At 48.0% G+C, this 26,011-nt stretch overlaps 1 protein-coding gene across 1 annotated transcript; it reads left to right on the top strand.

Moving 5' to 3' along the window:
- The first annotated feature begins 41 nt into the window (after window positions 1-41).
- On the top strand, window positions 42-25,783 carry KPNB1 (karyopherin subunit beta 1). Its single transcript, XM_075561715.1, has 22 exons — window positions 42-445; window positions 550-608; window positions 3,316-3,498; window positions 6,466-6,666; window positions 8,360-8,512; window positions 9,511-9,570; window positions 10,312-10,401; window positions 10,745-10,855; window positions 12,271-12,372; window positions 13,580-13,804; window positions 14,440-14,631; window positions 15,216-15,346; window positions 16,109-16,256; window positions 16,843-16,914; window positions 18,144-18,288; window positions 19,367-19,449; window positions 19,914-20,021; window positions 20,466-20,609; window positions 20,739-20,844; window positions 21,287-21,401; window positions 21,896-22,057; window positions 22,819-25,783. Coding segments are annotated over exons 1-22 (2,631 nt in total). The 5' UTR covers window positions 42-405; the 3' UTR covers window positions 22,820-25,783.
- The last annotated feature ends 228 nt before the right edge of the window (window positions 25,784-26,011 follow it).

Genomic DNA, 26,011 nt, shown 5'->3' with positions numbered 1-26,011 from the left:
CGCGGAGAGGTCCGGCCCGAATATCCCTCCGCCTCCCTCTCGCTCCCTCCCTCGCCCTGCCTGCGAGCCGCCGTTCACTTACCGCCTCCCTTCCTTCTTTCTCCCTCCGCCACCCGAGCACCAGCCGCGCTCTGAGCTGCCCCCGGGGTCCCTCCCCCGCCGCCAGAGGAGCAGCTGCCGCCGCAGCCCGCAGCGAATTAGGAGGGAGGAAGGAAGGAACGAAGGAAGGAAAGGGGGCCGGAGCGACTAGCAAGAGGGAACCGGTGAATGGGCTTGTGGTGACCCCCGCCCCCCACCCCACCCTCCCTTCCCACCCGACCCCCAACCCCCAACCCCAGTTAGAGCCGCCGCCCGAGAGGCCGGACCGCCGTCTTAGAAGGAGTCGCCGCCACCACCACCTCCGCCATGGAGCTGATCACTATCCTCGAGAAGACCGTGTCCCCCGGTAGGGCGTGGGGGCCGGGGGTCGGGCTGAGGTGATCTGAGGAGGGGGAGGGGAGGCCCCGGCCCCTCTGACCCTATGCCCCTTCCCACTTTCCTTCTCCTTAGATCGCCTTGAACTGGAAGCGGCGCAGAAGTTCCTGGAGCGTGCGGCCGTAGAGAACCTGGTGCGTGCCACCCCGCTGTCCCCATCCCGCCGCCTTCCCATCCCTTGCGTCCGGGGCCTTCCCGCCCTCCCGGAGGCCCAGGCCTCGGGAACCCACCCCGCCCCATCCCGTCCCCCTCCCCCCTACCCGGTCCAACCTAACCCCGCCATCGGGAAGCCGGTGGGTGTGTCCCGCCCCAGGCCGCGGCGGCTGGCCAATGGCGCGCCGCGCCGGGGTGACTGCCGCCCAATCGCCGCGCGGCCTGAGGGCGGCGGTGCGGCGGGAGGGAGAAAGAGGGAGGAAATGGAAGTTAGGTTGCGCGGCGCTGCGTGTTCAGCACGGGTGGGGGTGGGGGAGCCGGGCCTAGGGACCATGTGGAAGCTCCGAGCCCAGCTGCCAGCCCTGTCCTGGCCCGGCCCGGCCCGGCTTCGCCCGCCTGCCCTGACTGTGGCCCTCAGGGTTCTGCCCACCTCCTTCTAGAGTTCTGCCCGTGCCTTAGCTTCCTTGGTCTGCGCTCGTGGTTGGGGCTGGCCCCCGAAGGGCTCTTCGACCATCCTGGGCAGCCTTGCGCCCGATCCGGTCCACTGATTCCTCTCCTGGGTTTTCTGTTTTGGCTTTGTTGCTTAAGCTCGCCGAGCAGAGACTCGATGACTCGGGATTTGTCCCCAGATAAACAAGCTGGGGCTCATCCTTGAGATGCCCGGGACCATGCCCTAGTGAAGTCACACCGCACAGTTCCTCCTTTCCCACGTTCACTGAAACAAATAAAAATGAACCCACTACCCTCCCAGGACTGGCTTGTTGTGTAAAGATGAGTGGATTGGAGTTAACAGCCCGTGAGCCCAGTCTAGTTCTCTGCTGTTGAGAGGCTGGTAGGAGGTAATGTGGCATCTTTTAAAGATAAAACAGGTAACATGTAGGGAACACGGTGATAGAAGGAGTTCCTTTTGCGTTTACAAGGCTAAGTAATGTCAGCAAGGAGACAAGACTTAGTGTGTGCAAGCTGCCCTCGCGTAGGTATTGCTACCCAGGTTTTCACTTCTGACTGTTGTTTTCCTTTTCCCAAGCTTCCCTTTGGGATAGATTATGTCCCCTTGGTCGTTTGCGAGAGACCTTTATCTTGAAGCTCATTTGGGTGATACAAACTTAGTCTGACTTTTAAGAAGAGCCTCTGCGGCCGTTCCAATTGTAGGTGTCATGCAGTACTTGTAAGGGGTAGGAAGCTAGTTGCTTTTGGCTCCTGTTCCCGTTCCCGTTTGGGCAGAGCTGCTTTGGTGCCCGGTGCATTATAAAAGGAGTGTTTTCCTAGGCTCTGCTGTGTTCGGTGTATAAGCATGTACACCTGTGTCCACAGTGTGTAGGAGCTGTTATCTAGTGTGTTAATCAATGACTTAGATACAAAATCCGTTTCCTTGGCACATCTTGCCTTGACCTTATCTTTTCAAGCTAACCTTTTAAATGATCTGTTCTTCTAAATCTGCTTTTTCACTGTTCTTTGGATGAAGCTGGGTACAGCTCTAGCCTTGCCCATACCTGCATCCAAAATACATGGATAGGCTCCTAAGAGGCCTGGGATTTGGTATTTTCCCCATTCAAGATTGCTTCCACGTGAGTGCTTCAGCAACACCCCATTCTCCCCCACAATGCATGATTACATTTTTTTTCAAACTGAGGTGTTTTTATTCTTTTTTTTTTAATTAAAAGATCATTTTATTGGGGACTCTTACAGTCTTGTTACAAGCCATACATCCATTGCATCAGGCATATTTTTACATGTTGCCTTTATTCTTTTCTAGACATCTTCTATTGAGCCCTTGGTATCAGCTCCTTTTTCCTCCTCCCACCCCACTCTCATACCCCCTTGATAGATTATGTTATTATTTTCATATTACACCGACCTGTCTTCCCTCTCCCCCATATTTTCTGTTCTTTGCCCTGGAGAGGGGTGTATGGTTATGTGTCGATATCGGGTTCCTCCTTCCTCTCCCACCCTTGCCCCTACGCCTACCTGTTCCTGGATTCCGTGTGTCATGATCTATACCTGTGTACATGCTTCCGTCTAGCCTGGATTGAAAAGCATCACTGGGGGGTTGGAGGTGGGGTTTTTTTGTTTGTTTTTAATCATTTTATTGGGGGCTCATACAACTCTTACCACAATCCATACATACATCAATTGTGTAAAGTACATTTGTATATTCATTACCCTCATCGTTCTCAAAACATTTGCTCTCCACTTAAGCCCCTGACATCAGCTCCTCATTTTTCCCCCTTCCCTCCCTACTTCCCCATCCCTTATGAACCCTTGATAATTTATAAATTATGTTTCTGTGTTTTAAAGATCTATTTAATATTCAACCCTGTTATCATGTACTCATTTATTCAGCAAATATGTCATTGAATCCCAAGTATTGTTGTCGGTGTTTGGGACATTCCCATACACATAGAAGGATCCATGGAGTAGCAGACTGCCAAATGTGCTTTAATTCTGGAGATTTCTTGTACAGATTTGGCCAAGAGGGTTTTTGATAGGAAAATCTGCGACTTAATGTGTTGTTTGAAACTTCATGATAAATGATGAATGGGCTAAAGTAGGTAGATACTTGGGGAGTTTTCTGTGGCCGTGATTTGTCCTAAAACAAAAATGTTTTCCTTAGTGGTTTGCTGCTTATTGGTGAAATTCTCGAGAGAGGTGTTTTTAATCAGTTGTGTGTACCTTTTCTCTTAACAGCCCACTTTCCTTGTGGAACTGTCCAGAGTGCTGGCAAATCCAGGAAACAGTCAGGTTGCCAGAGTTGCAGCTGGTCTACAAATCAAGAACTCTTTGACATCTAAGGACCCAGACATCAAAGCACAGTATCAACAGAGATGGCTTGCTATTGATGCTAATGCTCGACGGGAAGTCAAGAACTATGTAAGTAACTTGCCTCTCTTTTTGGTCATCTTGCCTAGGGAACAAGAAACATCTGTCAGTTCTTCTATCACTTGCTTGGGATAGAGCTGAGATGTAGACTTCACTCGAGGATAAAAAGTGGAGTTGATTGAAATCTGTCCCAATTCAGTGTCTGTTCCCATTGATGGTTCCCCCCCCCCCCCCCATTGATGTCTTATAGATGAGGTAATGAGGTGGGCTGCAATACTTTGGAAGACTTAGATTTAGATGCCAGAATTGATGATTAAAGGGGGTTTGTAGAGATTGGTGAATTGGAGGGTTCAAATTGGTTCTTAAGGTCTGTAGATCAGAATCACTGAGAGAATATGGGGACAATCTGCATGCTCCCACTTCCTCCAGAGCTTCTGATTTGGGGGGTCTAGAGCAACAGTTCTCAACCTGTGGGTCCCGACCCCTTTGGGGGGGTGTCAAACGACCCTTTTACAGGGGTCGCCCGTTTCATAACTGGCAAAATTACAGTTATGAAGTAGCAATGGAAATAATTTTATGGCTGGGGAGGGTCACCACAACACGAGGAACTGTCTTGAGGGGTCGCAGCATCAGGAAGGTTGAGAACCACTGGTCTATAGTGAGACCCAGGAATGTTTTTGAAACTCTTCCCAAAAGACTTATCCACCGCTCAAGCGAAACAAAGCTCTTGGTGAACTTGTGTTAGTTGTGTTAGTGGATGCATACATAGGACTGTGGGAGCCAGAGGGAAGTAAGATCTTGGACCTTTGAAAGGCTAAAGAGCTGGCAAATTTGGCATTTAATGTTGCTCTTAGTTACTGAGCCAGTTGTGATTTTTTTTTTTAAGTAATGCCTTTTTCAGGTCATTTGAAGAGTGAGTAGATGTGTTTCCTTAATGTTTGCAGAAAATTAAATGCCCTTTGTTGCTCTGCACCTTGGAGTTCTCCTGACTACTTGATTTAGAAATGCATGCTTCTAAATGAAGCAAAGGGTTCGGAGCATTTAGACAGGTGAGCTTTTGAAAAACCAGTCAGGTTCATTAGTGGCCTGTATTACCAGGCTAAGCCACAAAGGGAGAGTAAATTTAGCATCTGTGTAACCACTAGTTGGTCTTTGGCATTTGAGCGGAAGCGGATCAGGGATTGCCAGGTGTGGATATGTGCAGGTCAGACTTCTGCCCCAGGTGTGCCAGTTCTGATTGTGAGAGTCAGCATTGGGGCAGTTCGTGACCGTTTAAGGCAGTGACAGCTCTTTCGGTGTAGCTGTGTGTCGTCTTTCCTGGTTAGTCTTGCTTGGAGGGGTGCGCCCGGCGGGACTGCCTGTTTATTTGTTGTCTTGGCATATGTGGGGCTCTCCTAGCTACGTGTAATTAGATTGTCACACCATAACGTTCCATCATCGTCTTGGTTGCAATGCCTGTTGGAGTTCTCGGTTCCCTAAAATTACTTCATGGGAAATGGGATGAAGACAAAGGGAATGTTGGTGGTGCAATATCCCTGTGTGTGCATGTGTTGCATAACTTGCATTGATTTTCCATCACAATTTGAAAACTGGGATCAGCATTTGTATAGGCACAGTTGAATCTTTATGCATGAAAAATATTTATTCTGTCATCTTGGGCCTCCCTCTCCCCCGTTGATAGTATCTTAAGGCTGGCAGTCATTTCTTTTGAAATCTGGGCTTAAGTTGATTGGCTTCTTACTCGGCTTATATCTGATAATTCACTTGCTATTAGGGGGCCACCTCTGGTTTTAAAACACAGAAATTTCTTACTTCTTAGGTTTGGGTAGTTGGAACCTCTATATCGATTAAAGTAATACGAAGGGTCTTCCAGAGTTCACTTCAAGGAGAAAAAGATAACAGGTGGGATTAAGTGTGAAGGCAGCCTGGACTTGGACTGCGTGGGAAGGAGTTGTTAGGTTAAATCTGGGTTAAACTTGGTCAGTCATCACCACTTGGGGGAATTCATCTCATGTTACTGTGTACAATTTTTGTTCAAGTCCATTCTAAGTCTGAGAGTCCTGGAGAGCAAACCTTTGATTTAGAATCAGAGCTGGTGAGGGTGGGCAGGAATAGTGGTGTCCTGTAGAGGATGGGTTCATGGTTACATTCTTTGCTGCTAGTTACACAGTGCCCTGGCCCAGTCAGCAGAGCGCTGGCTTGTTTGGCAGCCACTCTTTGTCCTGTGTCTCTGCCACTGTTAATTTGCCTTTTGAGTGCACTGATGATTTTCAGTGAGTCCATTGACTGAATTAGCTGATCATGGTAATGATTAACACTAGGTCATACGTGTTCCTTTACCCTTCACGTAAATACCTGCATGGTTTCCATTTCAGTTGGACCAGCAGATGCCATTTTAATTGGTGTATCTGGCTGATAATGGTCTCTGCCGATGGGGGAGAAGACAGTCTGATTCTTGAGCACACAGATTAGGAATGAACTGAAGCTCAGTTCTTGGATGTTTGTGACATCAGTAACTTTGTTGCTGCATTCTGTAATGTTGTTACTGGACCAAGGTCTTTTTTCAAGTCAAACCCAGCTGCATGCTCTGTGGTTGGCCCCATCCTACAAAGTCCCATACTTCTAACCACACAACACCCCTCAGGACTGAGTGCAACTTGCCCATACGCCATCCCCAAGACTCTTGAAAGCTGATTCTGCATCTCACAGCCCAAGGGCCTTTCTTCCCATGTCCCCTTGCTGCTGCCTCCCCACCCTACATTGAAGGCATCGGAGTGAGGTGTGAGGCTTTGGAGAGTTTCATTCAGAAGCAAGAAGGGCTGGTTTTGCTCAGTCCTGGGCAGTGTGGGTGTTGGTGGGGCTGGGGCTTTTCTGCAGTCATTAACTGCGTAGGGCTTTCTCCTTTAAACAATCTTGTTCCTTAAGAATTCGCGTGAGGTTGGTCTAAGGGATCTAAGTGGGCAAAATATGTTCAAGTCATGTTAGAACTTGATGGCTTTTGTCCTTTCTCACCCCCAGGTTTTGCAGACTTTGGGCACCGAGACCTACCGACCCAGCTCTGCCTCTCAGTGTGTGGCTGGTATTGCTTGTGCGGAGATCCCAGTGAACCAGTGGCCAGAACTCATTCCTCAGTTGGTGGCCAATGTCACAAACCCCAACAGCACAGAGCACATGAAAGAGTCCACATTGGAAGCTATTGGTTACATTTGCCAAGACATAGTAAGTAACCCCTGCTTTTTCTGCTCCAACGAGGTACCTCACATTCCCCCTCGTGTGACAGGCATGGTGTTAGGGTTGCCTTTATCCTAGAGTGAGGAAAGCCAAGCTCCTGCAGAGTGTTTTGAAAATAGAAATGCCTTATTTATTACTTAACTCTGCTTATTGGTTAGTGTTAAGGCTTGAATTGTATTCTGCAAATACTGTGCTGTGAGCATTCACTTCTGTGGGTATGATTCCTTGGTGGGTGGGCAGTCTTTTGTGATGCTAAGCAGGCAGGGTTGGCGAAGGGTGTGTCTTGAGTCATCATCCTTTTGGAGGTATAAGAGATTAAACAAGCAAAACTAGCCTGGGGTGTGTGGAGAGGTAAATGCTAAACCACATAGAGCAACAGCTACAAGAAGACCAGGACCTTCCTCTGAAGCCAGCACCCAGAATTTCTTCTGGCCTTTCAAACCCAACTTAATTCTGTGTGAGCTAGCCACTCCCGTGTGCTATTTATTCTGTTGTAGCAGTCATAGATCATGATATGATAAAGGGGGAGGTAGTTACTACGTTGCTATTTATGTCCTAAAGTAAAAACTCATAATGAAATCCATGTGTGGAGCGCTTTAGATACTGAACTTTTAGACGATATTTTCTAGCTTGGAGCATCTCCGATGTGACCCTGGGGTGCTCCTGTGTGCTACGGACGCTGTGCTGCTTTCCCCTTTACCGCTTTAGAGAGAGGAGCCCTGTGGCTTGTGCTGGTACTGGGCTACTGCCCACAAGGTCAGCAGTTAAAAGCCACGAGCTACAGTTACTCCTTCGCCTGCCCATAGGGGCATTTTGAGCCTTTCCTGTGTGGGAGCTGCATTCAGCTTGATTTTGTAGAAAAAGTTTGCCAGCCCCTAGAGCAAAACATCTATGTGTGTGTGTGTGTAAAGCAACTCCCTGAGGGCTGTTGTTGATGATGCCCTCCCTACTCTTGGTGTCCGTTGTGCTCTGTACCCTTGACGGAGCAGAGTCCACACGATTGACCCTGGACTTAAGCTCTCTAGATGTTGAATGTAGCCAGGTGTTTGGTCTTGGCCCAGTGATGGTCAGAAATTTGTACTTGATTGATAACAGGTGGCATGGGAAAACCAGCAGACTGCCATCTTTGTTTGTACAGAGGGGAAAAGCCAGTACAGGCACCTTGAAGGCTTTGTGGCTTGGGCTCCAGACCCATACAATAGGTGCCTATCAAAATAAAGGAGGATGGTGGGGGGGGGGGGGGTTGCTTTCCTAGTGCATATAGAAGTTCCATTAACACCACACTCTGGTCTACTGAGTATGTTATGTCTTTATGAGAAAGCTTAAAATGCTGTAAGAATGACCAGAATGTCACGCAGACGCTGTATGAACCCAGGCTGTTGGGAAAATGGCACTGGAGGACTTGTTCCTGCAGGGTTGCTGAAAACCTTCCATTTGTCGTTGTTGTTTTTACTTCTTACGTGCTGAGAGAGGTGAAGCTGATATGTGTAACTTCTCTGTGTTTAAATACCAGCACCATGAGATGTGTGGCAGGTGATTTCCAGTGCTGTCCCAAAATGGAAATGGGAGAGGGAGGATCAGAGAAAGTCCTTGCTCCCTCACGTCCTTCCTGTTATGAAAGGGACTGCTGATGAGTTGTAAGCTTATTACTAGACTCACCACCTCATCGTGCTTGTTTCAGGACCCCGAGCAGCTACAGGATAAATCCAATGAGATCTTGACTGCCATAATCCAGGGAATGAGGAAGGAAGAGCCTAGTAATAATGTGAAGCTAGCAGCTACCAATGCCCTCCTGAACTCCTTGGAGTTCACCAAGGCGAACTTCGACAAAGAGGTAAGTTCTTGGTCCAAGAGGTGCAGAGGGTGAGCAATGAGAGAATTGAATGTGAGTTTGGGACGGTAGTTGTATGAAACGTTTGTGGCTTAGAAAGTACCATCTCGTTTAGAAAGGTTCGATTCCATTCTAAAAGAGATTTTTATTTTTGTGTGATGTGAGACGGCTATGGAGTTAGGTGTTGGCCATTTATTTCTCAAGCTCTTGGGAAGTGAAGGGATTGCTAATGTTCTGAACTTAGTTTTGTTTTGTTTTGCCTTCCAAAGTGGGTACTTGAGGCGATTTTAAAATTCTGAACCCAGGCTGTTTAAGAGCTCGTTGGGGGAAGGTGCTTTTGAAATTATTAAATGTTTTGTCTATCTGCTTGGAGTTTGTTACTCCGGGCTACCCTTTACTCTCCACATTTGACAGGATTCCATCTTTTAGAAAACAAATGTCTTCTCTGAAATAAATAAAACATGCTTTACATTCTCAGATGCAAGGAAATTGCATTTCCGACATTGGGGTTCATTTGGAAGAAAGATGAGGCTTTCTAACTCGCATAAACAGTTAGGGTTCCGTGTTTGCTTCGGCAGCACATACACTAACACAGTGTCAGAACCCCACAGGGACAGGTGTGCCCCATCGGTGGGGTCACTGTGACTTGAATCAACTTAATAGCAGTGACTTTGGGTTTTTCTTTCTTTTTCTGGTTTAGGTTCATTTTGTTTTGTTGTAAACCGACAATATTACTTCATTTAAACTCCATAACCTACATTTTCCTGTCCCTTTCCCTGAAGTCTTAGCGAAGATTATTTTGAAGATTAAAAGATTAAGCACCTCTTTAGAGGGGACAAACCCCCCCTATCAAGCCTTGGTGCTGCCATATTGTCTTATGAGAAGCGGCTTGGTGGGTCTTGCAGGCTTGTCGGGGAGGGGGTCCTCCTGGTCGCGAGTCCTAGCAGTACTCACCTGTACGGTTCGTGCTCCCAATCCTTTTTTATCTCTATTCTCTCTAGTCCGAAAGGCACTTTATTATGCAGGTGGTCTGTGAAGCCACACAGTGTCCCGACACCAGGGTAAGTCAGAGCCTCCAGACTGGGGGGAGTGTGGGCGTCACATGAAAAATCTGGCTTTCCCTGGAGAAAGGCCAGCTCCAACTAGTAGTTGTTTGGGATCTTGGGAATCAACTTGTCATTGGCAGTAAGGTTCTTCCCATTCACTTACTTAACTTTTTAGTGGGTCATTCCACACATCAGTTGTCTCAAGCACATTTGTGCATATGTTGCCATCACCATTTTCTAAACATTCACTTTCTGTGTGAGTTCTTTTATTTATTAAGAGTCTCACAAGTTTGGAAGAACCATAATTGGAAAGTTATGATGGAAATTTTCATCCTCCAGAAGATGTGGAGATGGTTTTGGAGCAGCTTTGCTACTTACTTGCCATAAATTATGCAAGTGATTGTTTCGTTCATTGGAGCAATTGCAATAGCTTTGGTGTTGCTGTAATCTAAACCTGACCCCTATTTCTAGGAAAATAGCATTACCTATGTATGGACCTGGGTCAGCTCTTTGGAGCAGGGATGGGGGACCTTTTTCTGCCAGGGGCCATTTGAGTATTTGTAACCTCATTCTTGAGGCCATACTGGTCAAAGATGGAAGGAATTCCTCCCTCATGGGATGGCTGGACTGCTCTAAGATGCTTACTGGTGTTGACGACTGCAGGCCTGCATCCCTGCTTTAGAGCAGAGCCCATTCTTCTGTTGGTCTGTCAGCTTGCCTTGCTGTTGTAGTAAACTAACCTACTCTTTGTGGAAGGTACGAGTGGCTGCGTTACAGAACCTGGTGAAGATAATGTCCTTGTATTATCAGTACATGGAGACGTATATGGGTCCTGCTCTTTTTGCTGTGAGTATTCTGTACGTTTGTGTGAATTGAGCATAGCGGATTACAAAGCCCGTCACTCTTAGGCACTATTTCGCCAACTTGGTCATTTGTGACGGGATATGATGAGACCAAGTTCCTTGAGTCTTGTGTTAGGTCCAAGCTCGTCAGTGCCTTGCCGGCACGGCTCGTGCTGCTGGAAAGAGAGCTGTGTAGAAGTAATGGCTTCCTGCCCTGACTTTGGGTTCACACCGAGGGTGTCTCTGGTTAAAGAAGGAATCCTTAGGTGTTGATGTGTTTATTGGGGGAGTTTTAACTTGGATGAGCACTGATTTGGGGTATGAGGAGTCATAATTTTTCTCCGCAGATTACAATTGAAGCAATGAAAAGTGACATTGATGAGGTGGCACTACAAGGGATCGAGTTCTGGTCCAACGTCTGTGATGAGGAAATGGATCTGGCCATTGAGGCCTCAGAGGTGAGCGTGGGAAAGGAGACGTTCTGGGGAAGAGCTCTACTCCTTGCTGGGCTTTGGGGTGCATTGCTTTTGTGAGTGTTGTCATTATGACTTGCCTTTGAGACGGTCTCTGGAAATTCCTGCCAGCCGTAGGTCCTCATGAGAAAGGCCCGTTAATAAGGCATCCTGTGTTACTGTTGGTCAGTTGGGAGGTGCCATCGTGTCAGCGCCAACTCAGTGACCCACCCTGTCCACCACAGAACGAAACACTGTCCTGCGCCATCCTCGCAATGACTGTAGTTGAGCGCGTCAATGGCAGCCACTGTGTCGTTCAGTTCGTTGAGGGTCTTCCCCCTCTTCACCGACCCTCTACCAAGCATGGCGACTGTCTCAGGGCCTAGGCCTTCCTAGTAACATGTCCAAAGTTGAGGGAGACGAGTCTCCCAAGAACCATTGTGGCTGGCCTTCTGGCAGGCCAGGGGACGCTCAGTGTTTTTCGCCAGCACTGCAATTCAAATGCATCGATTATTTTGTTATTCCTTAGTGCAGCTTTGGTATGCACATGAGGTGGTTGGAGAATCTGTGGCTTGGCTTGTGTCACACCAAACCCAAATCACCGTCGCTGAGTCCATTCTGACTTGCTCTGACCATATTGGATGGTAGAACTCCTTCGGGCTTCCCACGCCGTAGACTTCCGGAAACAGAAAGCCTCACCTTTCTCCTTTAGGCACAAGTCTTAGCTTTATAGTCTTGTGAACACAAGGGGGCAGCAGGCCATCACAGGCGGTGGCACCCAGGGATAGTTTCCTAATTCTGGGGAAAGAATCCGACAGGCTGGGAGTGAGTTTTGTGGGCAAAGATAGTGTAGGTGAAAGCTTGCTGATACGTACTGAGTGTGGAGAAAAGAATATTATTCCTTTTTTTAAAAATCATTTTATTGGGGTTCATACAACTCTTATCACAAACCACATATCAATTGTGTAAAGCACACTTATACATTCGTTGCCCTCATTCTCAAAACTCTCCACCTGAGTTCCTGGAATCAGCTGCTCATTTTCCTTTTTCCCCTCCTTCCCCGTTCTCCCTCCCCCGTGAACCCTTGATAATTTACAAATTATTATTTTATCTTATCTCACGCTGCCTGGCGTCTCCCTTCACCCACTCCTCCCAGGGAGGAGGCCATATGTAGATCCTTGCGATTGGTCCGTCTCCCCCCCCCCCCTTCTGTCACGGAAGAATGTCATTCTTCAAAGTTGCCTTGGTCCTTGAGTAGATTAGAGATGTGCCCTAAAGCGTCTAGTGGAAGTTCAAAAAATGAGCCCGCGCGCCCGCCCCCCAAAAAGATTCAAGGAGTACCGTCATTTGTCTGTCTGCTGTGGAGCCCTCGCCAGCCCTTCTCGTATGCTCTAATGATATATAGCTCCTTTCTCCTTTAGGCAGCAGAACAAGGACGGCCCCCTGAGCACACCAGCAAGTTTTATGCGAAGGGAGCACTGCAGTACCTGGTTCCCATCCTCACACAGACACTAACTAAACAGGTGAGTTGTCTTCCAAACCCAGCTAGGGACGCAGTAAAATCCTGTACGCATTGAAACCGTTTCTAGGAAAAACTTGGCACCACTTCAACTGTGTGATAGCTGACCCCGGCAGCCTGGGCTGTTGGGTTGTTTGTGAAGGAGAATTGGGGCTGAGCGGTTCAGATGGATCTGGACCAGGAGCGAGCCACACATGCCTCTGATTTCCTGAGTGCTCTGTTGGTTTCAACAAGAGGCACCTGTATGAAAATTCAGTAAAGGAAGGTTAGGAATAGAGGTGCTGCTTCTGGGTTTGGGCTGCTCAGTGATTCTGACATGGAGGGTTTGAGTGGGCTCACAGGGTAATAGACACGTAAGGTGCTGGTGATTGGATTTGAGGAAACTTTTTTGTTTTTTAGTGTTGGAAAGGTTCTTTCTGGTACCTCATCTTTTTTTTGGTATATGAGAAGTATGAGGAGGCTTCAAAGTTCACTGAAAAAGGGAATTCAAAGATAATGGAGTTGGTCCGCAAACATCAGAAACCCGCTTGTAGTCCTACAGAGCTGGCAGTACTGTGAGGACACAGTGTTGGTGACGAGGAATAAAGCCGTGTCTTGGCTCTTCCCTGGATCCTCCCACTGTCGTGCAGTGCTGTTCTCTGTCTTTTGACCTGAGCCTCTTCGTTTTTATGCATTGTTCTCTTGGAACTCATCCTTTGCCCATGCAGCTTTGTGAAACTGCCTGGGCACCCTACCGTAAGTGGCTATGTGGTGTGCCTGAGTGACCGCAGTTAGCACACATTCTGAATTCTGATTTGGAGATGATCCCTTTTTAGTGGAAATAGAACAACTCACCCTCCAGAAACCCCTTATGCCTTCCTCCGAGTCACTGTCTCCCTCGAGGGGCACCATGCCCGGCTGGGTAACTCACTGGGTGAGCTTCCTGTCACCGGGGTCCTCCAGCACAGACCCTTGCACACAGTTGAGTCATCATGCTCTAGCATGTTGTGGCTGGCTCCTTCCTTCTGGGGTTCATTCTAGTGAGGTCGTCTTCTATCTCTGTCTTGTATAACAGAGGCTCTCTCCGAGGAGGAATCGTTGTGGAAGGACAAACTTTAAAGTGTTGGCTATTTTATTTACAGGCATTTTAATTTTGAGAGTAGTTGAACGTGAGGTAAAGTGCTTCTGGGATCAAACCGTAACTCGAACCACGTTGTTTTGTTTTGAATCAGGATGAAAATGACGACGACGACGACTGGAACCCCTGCAAAGCAGCAGGCGTGTGCCTCATGCTCCTGGCCACCTGCTGCGAAGATGACATCGTCCCACATGTCCTTCCCTTTATTAAAGAGCACATCAAGAACCCCGACTGGCGGTACCGGGATGCAGCAGTCATGGCTTTCGGCAGTATTTTGGAAGGACCAGAGCCCAATCAGCTGAAGCCACTGGTGATCCAGGTGAAGTATCAGATTGACTCCATTTGGACGCATCGTACACCATTGGACTGCCAAAGTCATAGGACCTAGAAAATTACAGACAGAAAAAAAGGTCACCGTAAATAGCATTGCCCAGGGATAACCTCAAGCCTTGATACTGCTCTTTTTTTCTGTGTGGGTTCATGTGCCTCAGGACAGAGCGCTCACTGCAAACGGTCTTGACCGCTCTGCTCCCTTCACTCGGTGGCGCAGTGTGAGCATTTCCTCCCGTTTTTAATGATGGGGTTCCCCGCTTCCTTTGCATCTGAGGGCACTTACGCACTGCCAACCTCCAATGGGGTGGGAGTGTTACACGGGACACAAGTCCTGTTAGAATTGTGTGGTTCACGTGGAATTGCACCTTCAGGGTGTAGCCAGTTGCATCCCAGCTACGTCCTCGGATTTCTTCCTCTGACTAATTGGGTGAAGACCGCTGAAAGCGGTTACACCAGTCTCTCACACGGTGGGCCGTATTGGGATTGGGTGAAGCTAGAAGAGGACCTTTGTCACTTTTATTATATTGTTGGCTATTTTTAAAGCGTGTCTTTTTAAATTACGAAAGTATCTCAAATTAAACTCACCTTTCTTGGCTTTGCTAATAACCATTGTGTTTTCAGGCCATGCCTACCCTGATCGAGTTGATGAAGGACCCCAGTGTCGTCGTCCGAGACACCACTGCGTGGACTGTGGGTCGGATTTGCGAGCTGCTCCCTGAAGCTGCCATCAACGATGTCTACCTGGCCCCCCTGATGCAGTGTCTGATTGAGGGCCTGAGTGCTGAGCCCAGAGTGGCTTCAAATGTGTGCTGGGTAAGGGTTTACTTCGTGGTGAGACCTGGGCCTTGGCTCAAGGAAGTCGTAGGGGGTGCAGAAGAAAAATGGGTGTACCTTACTGGAAGGCTGTTTCTGACTTGCTTCTTTTAATGATTTCTTCAATTAAAACATGGGGGAGATGCCGACTGCAAGAACCAGTGGGAGGTTTTGACTCATGGTGACTCCTTCCTGAACCACTTTAAACATCAAGCTAACCCAGTGGGAGAAAGAAATCTTTGGATTTTGTTTTCTTTCCTCAGTTGCTTGGGGATAAGATGTTTGGATTAAGGTAGACGGTGCTACCTGCAAAAAGTATTGCTGGGAAGGGGGCCAGGCCTGAAGTATGGCTCAAATGCTGAGTCAGTGTGGTCTGAGTCGTTCCTTCGGAACCTTTTGGGGGAAGAAGATCAAATAAGGAAGGAGTGAAAGTGAAAGACAAAGTTGAGGGAGGATACACTGGCTGTGACGGAATCTTTAGAATAGTTGGAAAGGAACACTGTCTAAGATACCTTTTGAAAATAAGAACTAATCTTGGAGGGAGTTCTTGCGACTGACGTGAGGTTTTTCTGACTGGTTTTCAGGCTTTCTCCAGTCTGGCTGAAGCTGCTTATGAAGCTGCAGATGTAGCTGATGACCAGGAAGAACCAGCTACCTATTGTTTATCCTCCTCGTTTGAACTCATAGTTCAGAAGCTTCTGGAGACCACAGATCGGTAGGTAACTGGTGCTCTGGGGAAATGGATGTGACTTTATGGCCAACTCCTGTTGCCTTCAGTGTGGGGGTTTCTAGCCATTGAGAAGAGTTTTATATACTCTGACGGAATTAACAGGATCCTATCATAGGTGGTTTAAAGCTAGATGGAACTAAAGGACTGTACAAATCTGAAAGTGGTCTTTCTAGAGTAATTGATCTAGACAGGCCCCTTCATTTTGTTGTGCTGACAGCCAGCAGTGTGCAGTCCTGGTGAAAGAAAACTGGTAGTGCTGGTGATGAGGTGGCTGTACCCCAGCTTAGTAGCCACTGTTTAGGTGAGGGCGTGAGGAACTTTGAAGATTTGGTCAGCAAGTGAGCTTTTGGAATTGAGGGTCTACGGTGGGCGTTTATTGTGGACAGACCTAAAGCCATGAGCAGAATGGTGCACTGGAATCTCCCCTGCTTATGTCACCCAGGGCTGAGGCTTGTTTCAGGATTGCATGTAAAGCCATCAATGAAAAGTAAGGTTTTCCTGAAGTCTTCAGGCAATCCCTTAGGTTTCTGACCAGGTTTCGTTTTTCCTCCTGATCTGAAAGGGCTATTCTGAGTTTTATTTCGATCTGAAGACTCTAACCGTCAATCACTGGTTCCTGGCTACTGTGTTGCCAGGCTCTAGGACAGTTCTACACCCATCCTGGTTTCTTGATCCTTAATTGTCAGTGAGACGTTCTGTCTTTGACCGCACTGAGGACAGTCGGGGTTTTGCTGTGTCTTCGTCCAGGCCGGACGGACACCAGAACAACCTGCGCAGTGCTGCTTACGAGTCTCTCATGGAGATCGTGAAAAACAGCGCCAAGGATTGTTACCCTGCGGTTCAGAAAACGACTCTGGTCATCATGGAGCGGCTGCAGCAAGTACTGCAGATGGAGGTGAGCCTGAGGGTGCGAGGAAGATCTCAGCGCGCACTGTTCCCCTTCAGTGCTGGCCCTTGCCAGTGCGTCAGTTTGCAGCTCACAGTGACCCTACAAGACCGAGTGGAGCTGTCCCTGGGTATCCGAGAGCACAAGTGGTTGGGGACGTAGACAGCCTTGTTACACTGCAACCCAATCGAGTAACTTTTACTTTATACCTTCAGGGCTGTCTTACTGGTGTTTAATTACTTTCCTATATATCAATGAAAATGACTTAATAGTCCCAACAGACCTGGCAAAAAGGAACGTTCTTTTTTTAAAGAACACTTTCCATTTTACTTCTTTCAGGTTTGTTTGTCTTGAGCTTCTAATCTTTACATAGGCTTTGGGGGAGGTTGTGGGGCAGCACGTGCAGGTCTAAAGTGGGTATGTCAGTCCTTGCTTGGGGAGGCACGGGTGCGTCAGACACTCGCTTTGGAAACGGCACGTGGCGGCACGACTGCTGCTAGGCTTTGTCTTTGTCATCTCGGATGGGGAACGTTTTTGTAGGACCTCTTGGAGGGCTTTCTGTGGCACCCAGTGATTTCCTCCTCTTGTCTTTCAGTCACACATTCAGAGCACGTCTGATAGGATCCAGTTCAATGACCTTCAGTCTCTGCTGTGCGCCACTCTGCAGGTATGATGGGAACTTTTCACTTGAATGTCTCTAGGAGCAGAGAATCTGGATCTCGGGCGACAAGTTCACATCACGCAGCGCTTTAAATAGTTCTCATGGAGCTGGTCGTTCCATGGCTGATTTGGGAGGATAATTTCCCGTGGGTCCAGAAAAGACCAGTTTCTTTTATGCACAAGTGAGGGGAAGAAACCTCTTGGTTTGTGGAGCTAGGTTTGTGCTGGCTGTTTGCAGTCTGATTTTCAGTCGATTGTCCAAGCCTAACCCAGTCAGATTTGATTCTCAACTGGGGTTCCCTTTGCTTAAAATAGAGCCTGGGTTTCTACCATGTTTTGAAAGAACATTTGCTGTTGGAAGTTTTGTTGTAATTTACATCATCGATAGGCAGTCATTGTTGACCAGGGCCTACTTCCTGTGGGCATACAGCTAATGGGCTTGGCTTTGAGCCAGGAGGTTGGTGGTGCGAGTCCACCCAGAGGCAGCTTGGAGGAAAGGGGCCTGATCGCCTACTTTTGGCAGAGAGACTGGAACCCCCCAACATGTTTCTTGCCCTTCACGAAGGGACTGAGGCCCCTGTTCTCGCTCGGGCCACGGAACTTGTTCTCTGAAGCTTCCATAGGTATTGATTGACCCTGGTTGGGCTATCCTGCCCTGTGAACTGCCTTCTCTACTTTCACAGCAGTGGATTGGAGGGGCAATGGGGGGTGTATTTTTTTTAAAGCATAAATGTTGAGAGATCTTTCTCGTGACTTAAGAGGAATGATGAACATCCTTGAGAGATCGGTCAAGGTGAGGAGCGGGGGTGGGGATGTGTATGGAGTTGGGAGACATGGAGCTTCAGCTACCATGACTGGCTCTTGACCATCTTTCAATGGATTGAGAAACAGTGTAGCTTTTTGGTGGTTTTCGAAGTAAGAACTGTTGGGTGTGACATGGCTCTCTTTAGACCAGCTGTCATTCCTCAGGAGTGAGTGCTCATGGCTGCTGCTGACTGGTTGGCCGGACACCAGGGAGATGCTCAGCTCTCCCTTTGTTCATCGTGGGGAAACGGAAGGTGGAGTCCATCAGATGTTGCGAAGCAGATGATTCGCATTATCATAGCTCTTGTGCATGGAAGTCTTCGTGGCTGCTTCCAAAAGTGAACACTCAAGGCCCTTGATGAGAATAGTGGCAGGTTCTGATGGGAAGGTTTGGAGCTATCAAGTCCTGAACTCTTCTTCCTCGTTTCACAGAATGTTCTCCGGAAAGTGCAGCATCAAGATGCTTTGCAGATTTCGGATGTGGTCATGGCCTCCTTGTTAAGGATGTTCCAGAGCACCGCTGGGTCTGGGAGAGTACAGGAGGATGCCCTGATGGCAGTTAGCACACTGGTGGAAGGTCAGTGAACTGCAATCGTGCAGGACGTGTCTTTAGAGTCAAGGCATTTAAATGCCTAAAGGGGTGTTTGACCACCCAAAGCATAATCATTTCTCAGGGCATGGGTCAGTTGAACACTGGCTTGAACTTAGGTATAAATTTGTATACCTGCCGTGCCAGTCTGCTCAAAGTAAATGGAGAGCCGGGGTGTGACCCGAGGCAAACTGGCCTTCAGTGTCAGGGAAAACTGACCGCCTCTCACCAGGATGTGGGGTCCATCAAGGTGGGGAGAAGCAAATGGTTTGTTTAGTTTTGCTTTTTCCCTCGACTCATCCCCAGTAAGGTGTCATCCTTAGGTTCACAATCAGGTGACTGGTGTGGACTGGATTGAAAATTGAAAAACTTTAAGGAAATTAATCACTTTCTGAGTATTGCATGTATGGCCGTGTGAAATTGCTCTGGGGAAGGCGTGTCTGACTTAATGTTCTTTGAAAGCCCATTAAATAGCACTTAAGAAATCTGGTCCGCCCCTTAAGGGGTGATCCGTAAGGTGTATTACTAAGGCCATGTCCTGAGAACTAAATCTGTTTCTGACATAAAGAGCCTGTGTTCCAGTGGTCTGGTAATATGTGACCACCTGAAAGGGCGATGAAGTTCCTTCCAGTTGGTTGGGCTGTGAAGCCCGGTGTTGCTTTTCCTGGCTGTGACTTGGTAAGCCTTTGATGGGATTGCCTGGGGGCCCTATTTTCAAGCTGCCCTCCAGAGAGGACATAGGACGTGTCATAATCTGAGGGATGCACAAGAGGCAGTACTGCTGTCCCAGCCAATTCAAAATTAACCTTGACAGTCCTTGAGTGCCATACCACTTTGTTGTTTTCGCCAGAGCAAGATCCTGTTCTGGAGAGCGCTAGCATTCTGAATCTCCAGGATGTAAGCAAGAGGCTCTTCCTTCCAACAGTTCCAAATTTGGCCTAATCGGCCTTAATGTCTTTGCGATGAAATTAATAAATACTCCCCCCTTCTGTCAGCCTGTTGAGTGGAGTGAATACATTTTGGGGGTGTTAGGGTATCTGAGCTTAATAACTTCGCTCTGTTGCAGTGCTGGGTGGTGAATTCCTAAAGTACATGGAAGCCTTCAAGCCCTTCCTGGGCATTGGATTGAAAAACTACGCTGAGTACCAGGTAAGATAGACTCTTTGAAATGATACAGTCGTCTTCTGCCTGATGGTCATTATCATGGGCAAATCCAGTTCCTGGAGCCTAGGGTGCTTCCCAAGTATTAGCCGCCTCCTGTGTGCCCTGGCTGTGTGACCAGGAGTAGTAGGGAAAACAGGGTGTTGGGTGCCGCGGATGAGGTGCACAAGATAGTGGCTTGCTTGGGTAGGAGGGGTGTCAAGTTGTGCGGCAGGCACCAGGCAGAGCAAGGTGCTCTGTTTTGTTTGAGATTTGAATTTTGCTGAAAGTGCTTGCCTCTCCTGTCCTTGGTGAATGTGGATTCTCCAGGCTGTGGTAACGTGGATCCCTCCACTTCTCTTCCTGCCATGTTGGATGTTTTCGTCTTTGACTCTCACTGTAAGGTTCGAACAGGCCCACCTGTTGTAGATAACCAGTTCTGTGTGGAAGATGAGTGAGTTCCTTTTCCGCAGGTTTGTCTGGCATCGGTGGGCATAGTGGGAGACTTGTGCCGGGCCCTGCAGTCTAACATCCTGCCTTTCTGTGATGAAGTGATGCAGCTGCTCCTGGAGAATTTGGGGGTGAGTGTGCACACGGTCAACCAGCTCGCAAGCTTGTCCTTGGGAAGATGGGTGAATGTTAAGGTTCATGGCAGGGAACTAGAAATTCCCAGAACATTAACTTGGAGGTATCTGAGGACGAGAATTTGTAACTTCTTTCACATGAGGATTCTTAGGAAGCTAACGGTGAAGTATACAGGAAAGCACAGAGGGAAAGTAACTGGCTGTACAGTGCTGCTCTCCAGAGGTGTCCCCAGTTTTGCAACTTCCTGTGTGTCATCAGACAAATCACTGAACCCTCAAAAGCTGTAGTCTCCTGGCCTGCCCGTCTGAACGCGACGCGGGGCTGTACGTGTAGGGTGGGAGTAGCTGTGCTTGTGCTGGCATGTTCTTAGATTTGGTGAGTTTCTTGTCTCTTTGGGTAACCCAGACACATTTTCACTTGTTTTTTCTTCCCCTTGGCAGAATGAGAATGTGCACAGGTCTGTGAAGCCACAGATCCTGTCGGTGTTCGGTGATATTGCCCTTGCTATTGGTGGGGAATTTAAGAAATACCTTGAGGTTGTATTGAACACTCTTCAGCAGGCCTCCCAAGCCCAGGTGGACAAGGTATGCTTTAACTTAATCCTGCTGATCCGCTGATTTAACCCTAATTGGAGGAAAGAGAAGGGGACTTTTAGGCAGCTTATAGCCAAATGCGATTGGTGGGTTTTGTTTTGTTTCCTTTGTGTCCTGCAGTCAGACTATGACATGGTGGATTATCTGAATGAGCTAAGGGAAGGATGCTTGGAAGCCTACACTGGAATCGTCCAGGGATTGAAGGGCGATCAGGAGAACGTGCACCGTTGAGTATACACACAGCCCAGTTCACCCCGTCCACTGGCCAGTGCACCGGGCCCGATGCGCTGTTTCTCATTCTCTAGCCAGCACCCACCCTGACGGTGGAGAAGGGGATGTGTGTGGGAGTGTAGAGTTGCTGTCCCCTCCTCTCCTCTGTCCCATGTCGCTTGAGCACTGCAAAGCCGGCAACCCAGCCAGGCGTTTGGGAAAAGCAACGGCAGAGATGCTGGTGGCTTCTGCAACCACCCACAAGTGTGATGCTCGAGCCCCAGTGGAGCTGGGCCGGCAGGTTAAGGAGCAGAAGCCCGTTTTCTCTTCCTGGTGTTTTAATCTGAGGAAGAATGATTTGGCAAACGTGTATGCTGCAGGCTGTCCAGCGTGACTCTGACAGGAACAGGAGTGCCACGTGTGGGACAATTGCATCAGACTCTCTCTTTCTTTTATAGCCGATGTGATGCTGGTCCAGCCCAGAGTAGAGTTTATTCTGTCTTTCATTGACCACATTGCCGGCGATGAGGATCACACGGATGGAGTGGTGGCTTGTTCTGCTGGTCTGATAGGGTAGGTTGCGGCTCGCTCCCGAGAGCTGAGGAGAGCTCCTGGCGGCATTCTGAGAGGAGCCTGGGTGACAGTGCCACCGCTAGCACGGGTCTCTCTAAGATTGGCGTGGCGTGCAGACGGGCTTATTTGCTGACGGATGTGATGCACCACCGCCCTTAGCATTCCCCTCCGGGGTGTGATTTCCACTGACCTCGAGGAAGGTCTACAAACCATATCCACCCTATGCCCACCCCATAATCTGATTCTGGTCAGAGAATTGCCTCGATTTAGGGTGTCTGAGGCCTCATTCAAAGAAAAGAACAGTGGTTTGGGGCTCGGAGATCTGATTTTATCAGGAAGGAGGTGTGGCACCTGGGCCGGCCTTTGCAGCCTTCATTTTCTTCCTCGTGCAAAGACTAAGCAGCCCGTGCCCACTGAGCACTGACTACTTGGAAGGCTCTAAACTTGGTAAGAATGTGGAGCCAGAAGCTCATCCTCTTGTTTGCTTTGCTCAGGGATTTATGTACAGCGTTTGGGAAGGATGTTCTGAAATTAATAGAAGCTAGGCCCATGATCCATGAACTGTTAACTGAAGGGCGGAGATCGAAGACTAACAAAGCAAAAACCCTGGCTACCTGGGCAACAAAAGAACTGAGGAAACTGAAGAACCAAGCTTGGTAAGAGCTTCTCTCTACCGCCCTCTTACACCTTTCTTGTGGGAGAGGGGTGTTTTCTCTGGGCTATTCGGCAGCGGGCTGGCTTTTGATGGTTCATGTTGGGTGCTCTTCCTGATAGGTGACTCTGAGCCCAAACTGTGGGCTACCGCTTTTCACTTATGGAAGGGTCACGCAGCCCCTTAGCTGAGCCAAGTGCTTGATTCCTTATGATGCTGAAGAACAATTCAGCTAGATTCGCTTGAGGTCCAAGGTTCTCCGTTTCTTTTGAACCCTAATAAACTCATGGATGATGACATTCTTCCAGTTCTTTATACTTTTTCATTTTCCCCACCCTTTCTCGTCCTCATATCTCTTTGTTGCAGTGTGTTCAATTCTGACCCCTGCTTCGGAGCGTGGCTAGTTTGAAGTTTATCTGTGTTTCCTGTCTCCCGATTGACATACGTGCTAATGAGAACAGCTAGGTGGCACAGGAGAAGAAAAGTCCTCTCTCCTTGAGTAGTTGCTAGTGAGATTCCAGTCACACACACACCCCACAACAAGCTGATCCTGACTGAGGGACCGTATTGTGGTTTCTGCTCTTCACAGGAGTAAAGCCTTTCTCCCTCCGTGACTGGTGGTTCAAACTGCTGGCTCTGCCCAGCTCATTACCACTGTGCCACCGGCCTAGGAGCCGCCCGGCTGTAGGCGGGATCTGAGGGTATTTGGCTCTTCTGGGTACTTAGTGTGATCTCACGAGTTGACTTTTTTCCATCTGTTTTTAGATCTGTTACCATTGGGATGATCACCTGAGACCCCCACTGGAAATCTCCAATCTTTTGAAAAACCCGGAAGTGAGGAGTGTGCACGGATGCTGAATGTTTGGGAATGAGAGGATGAGTGAGTGAGGCTTGAAAACACCACATTGAACATCCTGCCGCCGCAGCAGCCGCCGCCGCAGCCACAACAGCAGCGCTGTTAGTGAGCTAAGTAAGCACTGACTTCCTAGAACACCATAACACCGGCCATCTTGGAAAAGAAAAAAAATGATGGATTTACTTTTTTTTTTTTTAAGGGGGGAGAAAAAAAGGAAGAAAGCTATGTCTTCCCAGGAGAAGCTAGAACTAGCCTTCCTGTCTTTTGGCCGGTGCTGAGTGGAATGTCTGGTTTGGGAGAAGAGGGACTGGGTTCAGCAGTGGTGCGTGGTTGTAAAAGGCAGCCTGGCCTTTGCTACTGATAAGAAAGATGGAGCCTGGGTCTCCAGCCCGCCTTCAGTGTACCTTTGCCACGTGGTACTGTGCACATGCCGGCTAGGAGGAGGGTGAGGGCGTCTTTTCAGTCTGAGAATGAGTGTGTGTGAGTGAGGCGGTATCCACATTCTCAACTTCAAGTCATTGCAGTTTCTCCCCCCACCCCAGACCCCTCACCCCACCCTGCAAGAAATGGGTTAGACGTTGCATTTCATAAAACTAACCGAAGTTCTGTCTACTGATGCAGCACAAGAGATGTTTAAGACAAAAAAAAAAAAAGAAAGAAAGACGCTCTGTAGGGGTTTTTGTTTGTTTCTATTTTTTTTATATATATCTTCGAGGGAAAACACTGAGGAATGGTCAGCGCTCACATTTTCATCAGGCGCCTTTCCTAATAATATGGTTCAACTGTGAATGTAGAAGGGGGGAGGGGGGGAGATAAAGAAAACTCTGGAGTTAGAGGATATAGAAAAATAAAATACAATTGTTACAAATAAAGAATACAGAGTTCAAAAAAGCCACAGCCCCAACAAACCAAAAGCTCAATGCTCAGAATTGGCAGCACAAAAGAAAAACGCTCTCCGACCTGTATCGCGGCCGTCTGAACGCCCCAGAACACTGTGCCAAAGAGTTTAGAAAACAAATAGACAATAAAAGCAAACACACACCAAACAGCAAACTTCAGGTAACTATTTTGGATTGCGAACAAAGATAAATTTAATGTTCAAACAATCTGATAAAATAACCATTTGGAAACTGCTTGGCCTTCTGTTCTCTTTTCTTTGGTTGACTACAATGCGGTATTGGTCTCTTGCTGCACTTCAAACCCAACTAACTGACAAAACAAGAAGATAGATAGTTGTATGTGAGAACTTTTCGTGGTGAAAATGGCACTTGAAAACAGTTCTATTTTTCCACTCAAGATAAATAAAATGGTGTCAAACATTCCCTCGCCTACACACTTCAATCTATTTTTTCAAGGTGTGATGGGCTATGGCTGCCATGAATCCGCGGTCATTCTTTCCCCTTCAGCAATACGGGATGTCGGTGAGCTTTGGTCCTTACTGAATCTGCACTTGTGAGGGGGCATCTTTGCTGGCCTTTCGAAGATGATGCTTTCAAAGAAACTAAGGTTTTTTGCTTTGTTTTTAGATTTTTCTTCCTGGTATTTGGAAGACTTAAAAAAAAAAAAAGACTTTCATTTCCATCCTAGCAAAAATATGGGCTTTTAATTTTCGTTTGTCTCTCCCTTCACCATCTTCCCTATCCAGGCTGTCCATAAGTGGATAGGCTTGTCTTGCCCGTCCATGAGGCAGCATCTCTAATAGCTCTTGTACAGGGTATCAGATATTGTGCCTTTTGGTGCCAGGTTCAAAGTCAAGTGCCGATCTATGAACCAGTGTACAAAAAAACAAAGGAATCCAGGTGTTTGAAGGAGACTCCATTGTGAACAGAGCTTGCACCAGCTCCGATCCTAAGCCCTGTTGGAGGCCTGGCCCTATAATGCCTTCTTTTAATTTTAGCTGTTCACAGAGTAGGTGAAAGATTTGCCGTTCCTGGTCTTTGATAGGGATGGGCTGGGGCCTAGGGAGAGGCAGGAATATTAGGGAGTAAAATCTGATCATTCCTCAGTGCTACCCATTTCTGTCCTGTGTGGGCTGCTGAGCTAGACAGCAGAAGAATAAAGTACACTGAGAACTGATGAAAACAACCTTCCGTGTGTTTTGTCATGTTTTGTTCCAGGGGAGCAGTTGGCAAGTGCTGTTACTAATGCTCTCCCCCAGACCCATTCAGTGATGGAGAGGGGACTGGGCCGAGCGGATTGTGATCTTGGTGCCTCGCAGTTACTCTGCACTGGTTATGCGTGTAACCTGCCTCTCTCCTAGTTCTTTTTGGCTAGTGGGCTTTCCATAGTCTAGGCACTGCCCGTAATCTGTTGCACCTCCTAAAGTGACTGGATGCGAGATGCCTTCTGTCGGGCACAGTCCTTCAGGAGTGTCGTACCGTCCGTCTGGGAAGATGGCAGTGCGAATGTGAAGAACATAGGCATGGGACTAGGCTTTGGTTTGTCGCAGTGGCAGCTGCCTGTGTCAATCACAGTGACCTTTGTCAGTTTCCCCCATCCCAGTACCCTTCAACTCCCCTCTGTTGAAATGTTGGCTGTCAGAGGCAACTGCAATTTTGCCTTAGGGACTTGTGGGGAAGTTGGGGGCGGGGGGCTGCTCAGTGTAGTGTTTTAACTTTCACAACTAAGCAATCTAGTCACTCTTATTGAAGTGTTAGTCTGACTACAAGAGAAATCCAAACTCCATCAGCTTTTGAGAACATCTTGGTTTCTGAAATAACTTCAATCTGTAATTGGCCTTCAGAATGCCCTTGGCATTGCCAGTCTGTGATGGTATTAAAGACCTGTTAAAACACTTGAGCCCAACTTGATTAACCAAAACTGATACCACCACCTTTATCTTCTAAATAAAGTCCGCTTTATTTTTATTTTCAACATTTTGCTGTTTTCATTCTTGGTTCCAGATGGTGCCTCCCAGAGGTAAAAACTGAGTGGTTTGAAAGGAGCTGGAGTGCTGTGTGCTGATAGTTGTGTGTGTGAGTTGGGGGAGAGGAAGGGCACACGGCCATCGTCTTCGGGTGCTGTGGGGTCTAAGTGAGGGTAGGAGAAGCTGCCTGGCAGGGGTTTCTGGTCAGAGCACCAACTTGTGAAGTCGTACTGGGA

This window comes from Tenrec ecaudatus, chromosome 10, assembly GCF_050624435.1.
Source record: "Tenrec ecaudatus isolate mTenEca1 chromosome 10, mTenEca1.hap1, whole genome shotgun sequence".
NCBI classification, from domain to species: Eukaryota; Metazoa; Chordata; class Mammalia; order Afrosoricida; family Tenrecidae; genus Tenrec; species Tenrec ecaudatus.
The sequence above is the reverse complement of the archived record's forward strand: the minus strand, read 5'-3'. Positions and strand labels throughout refer to the sequence as shown.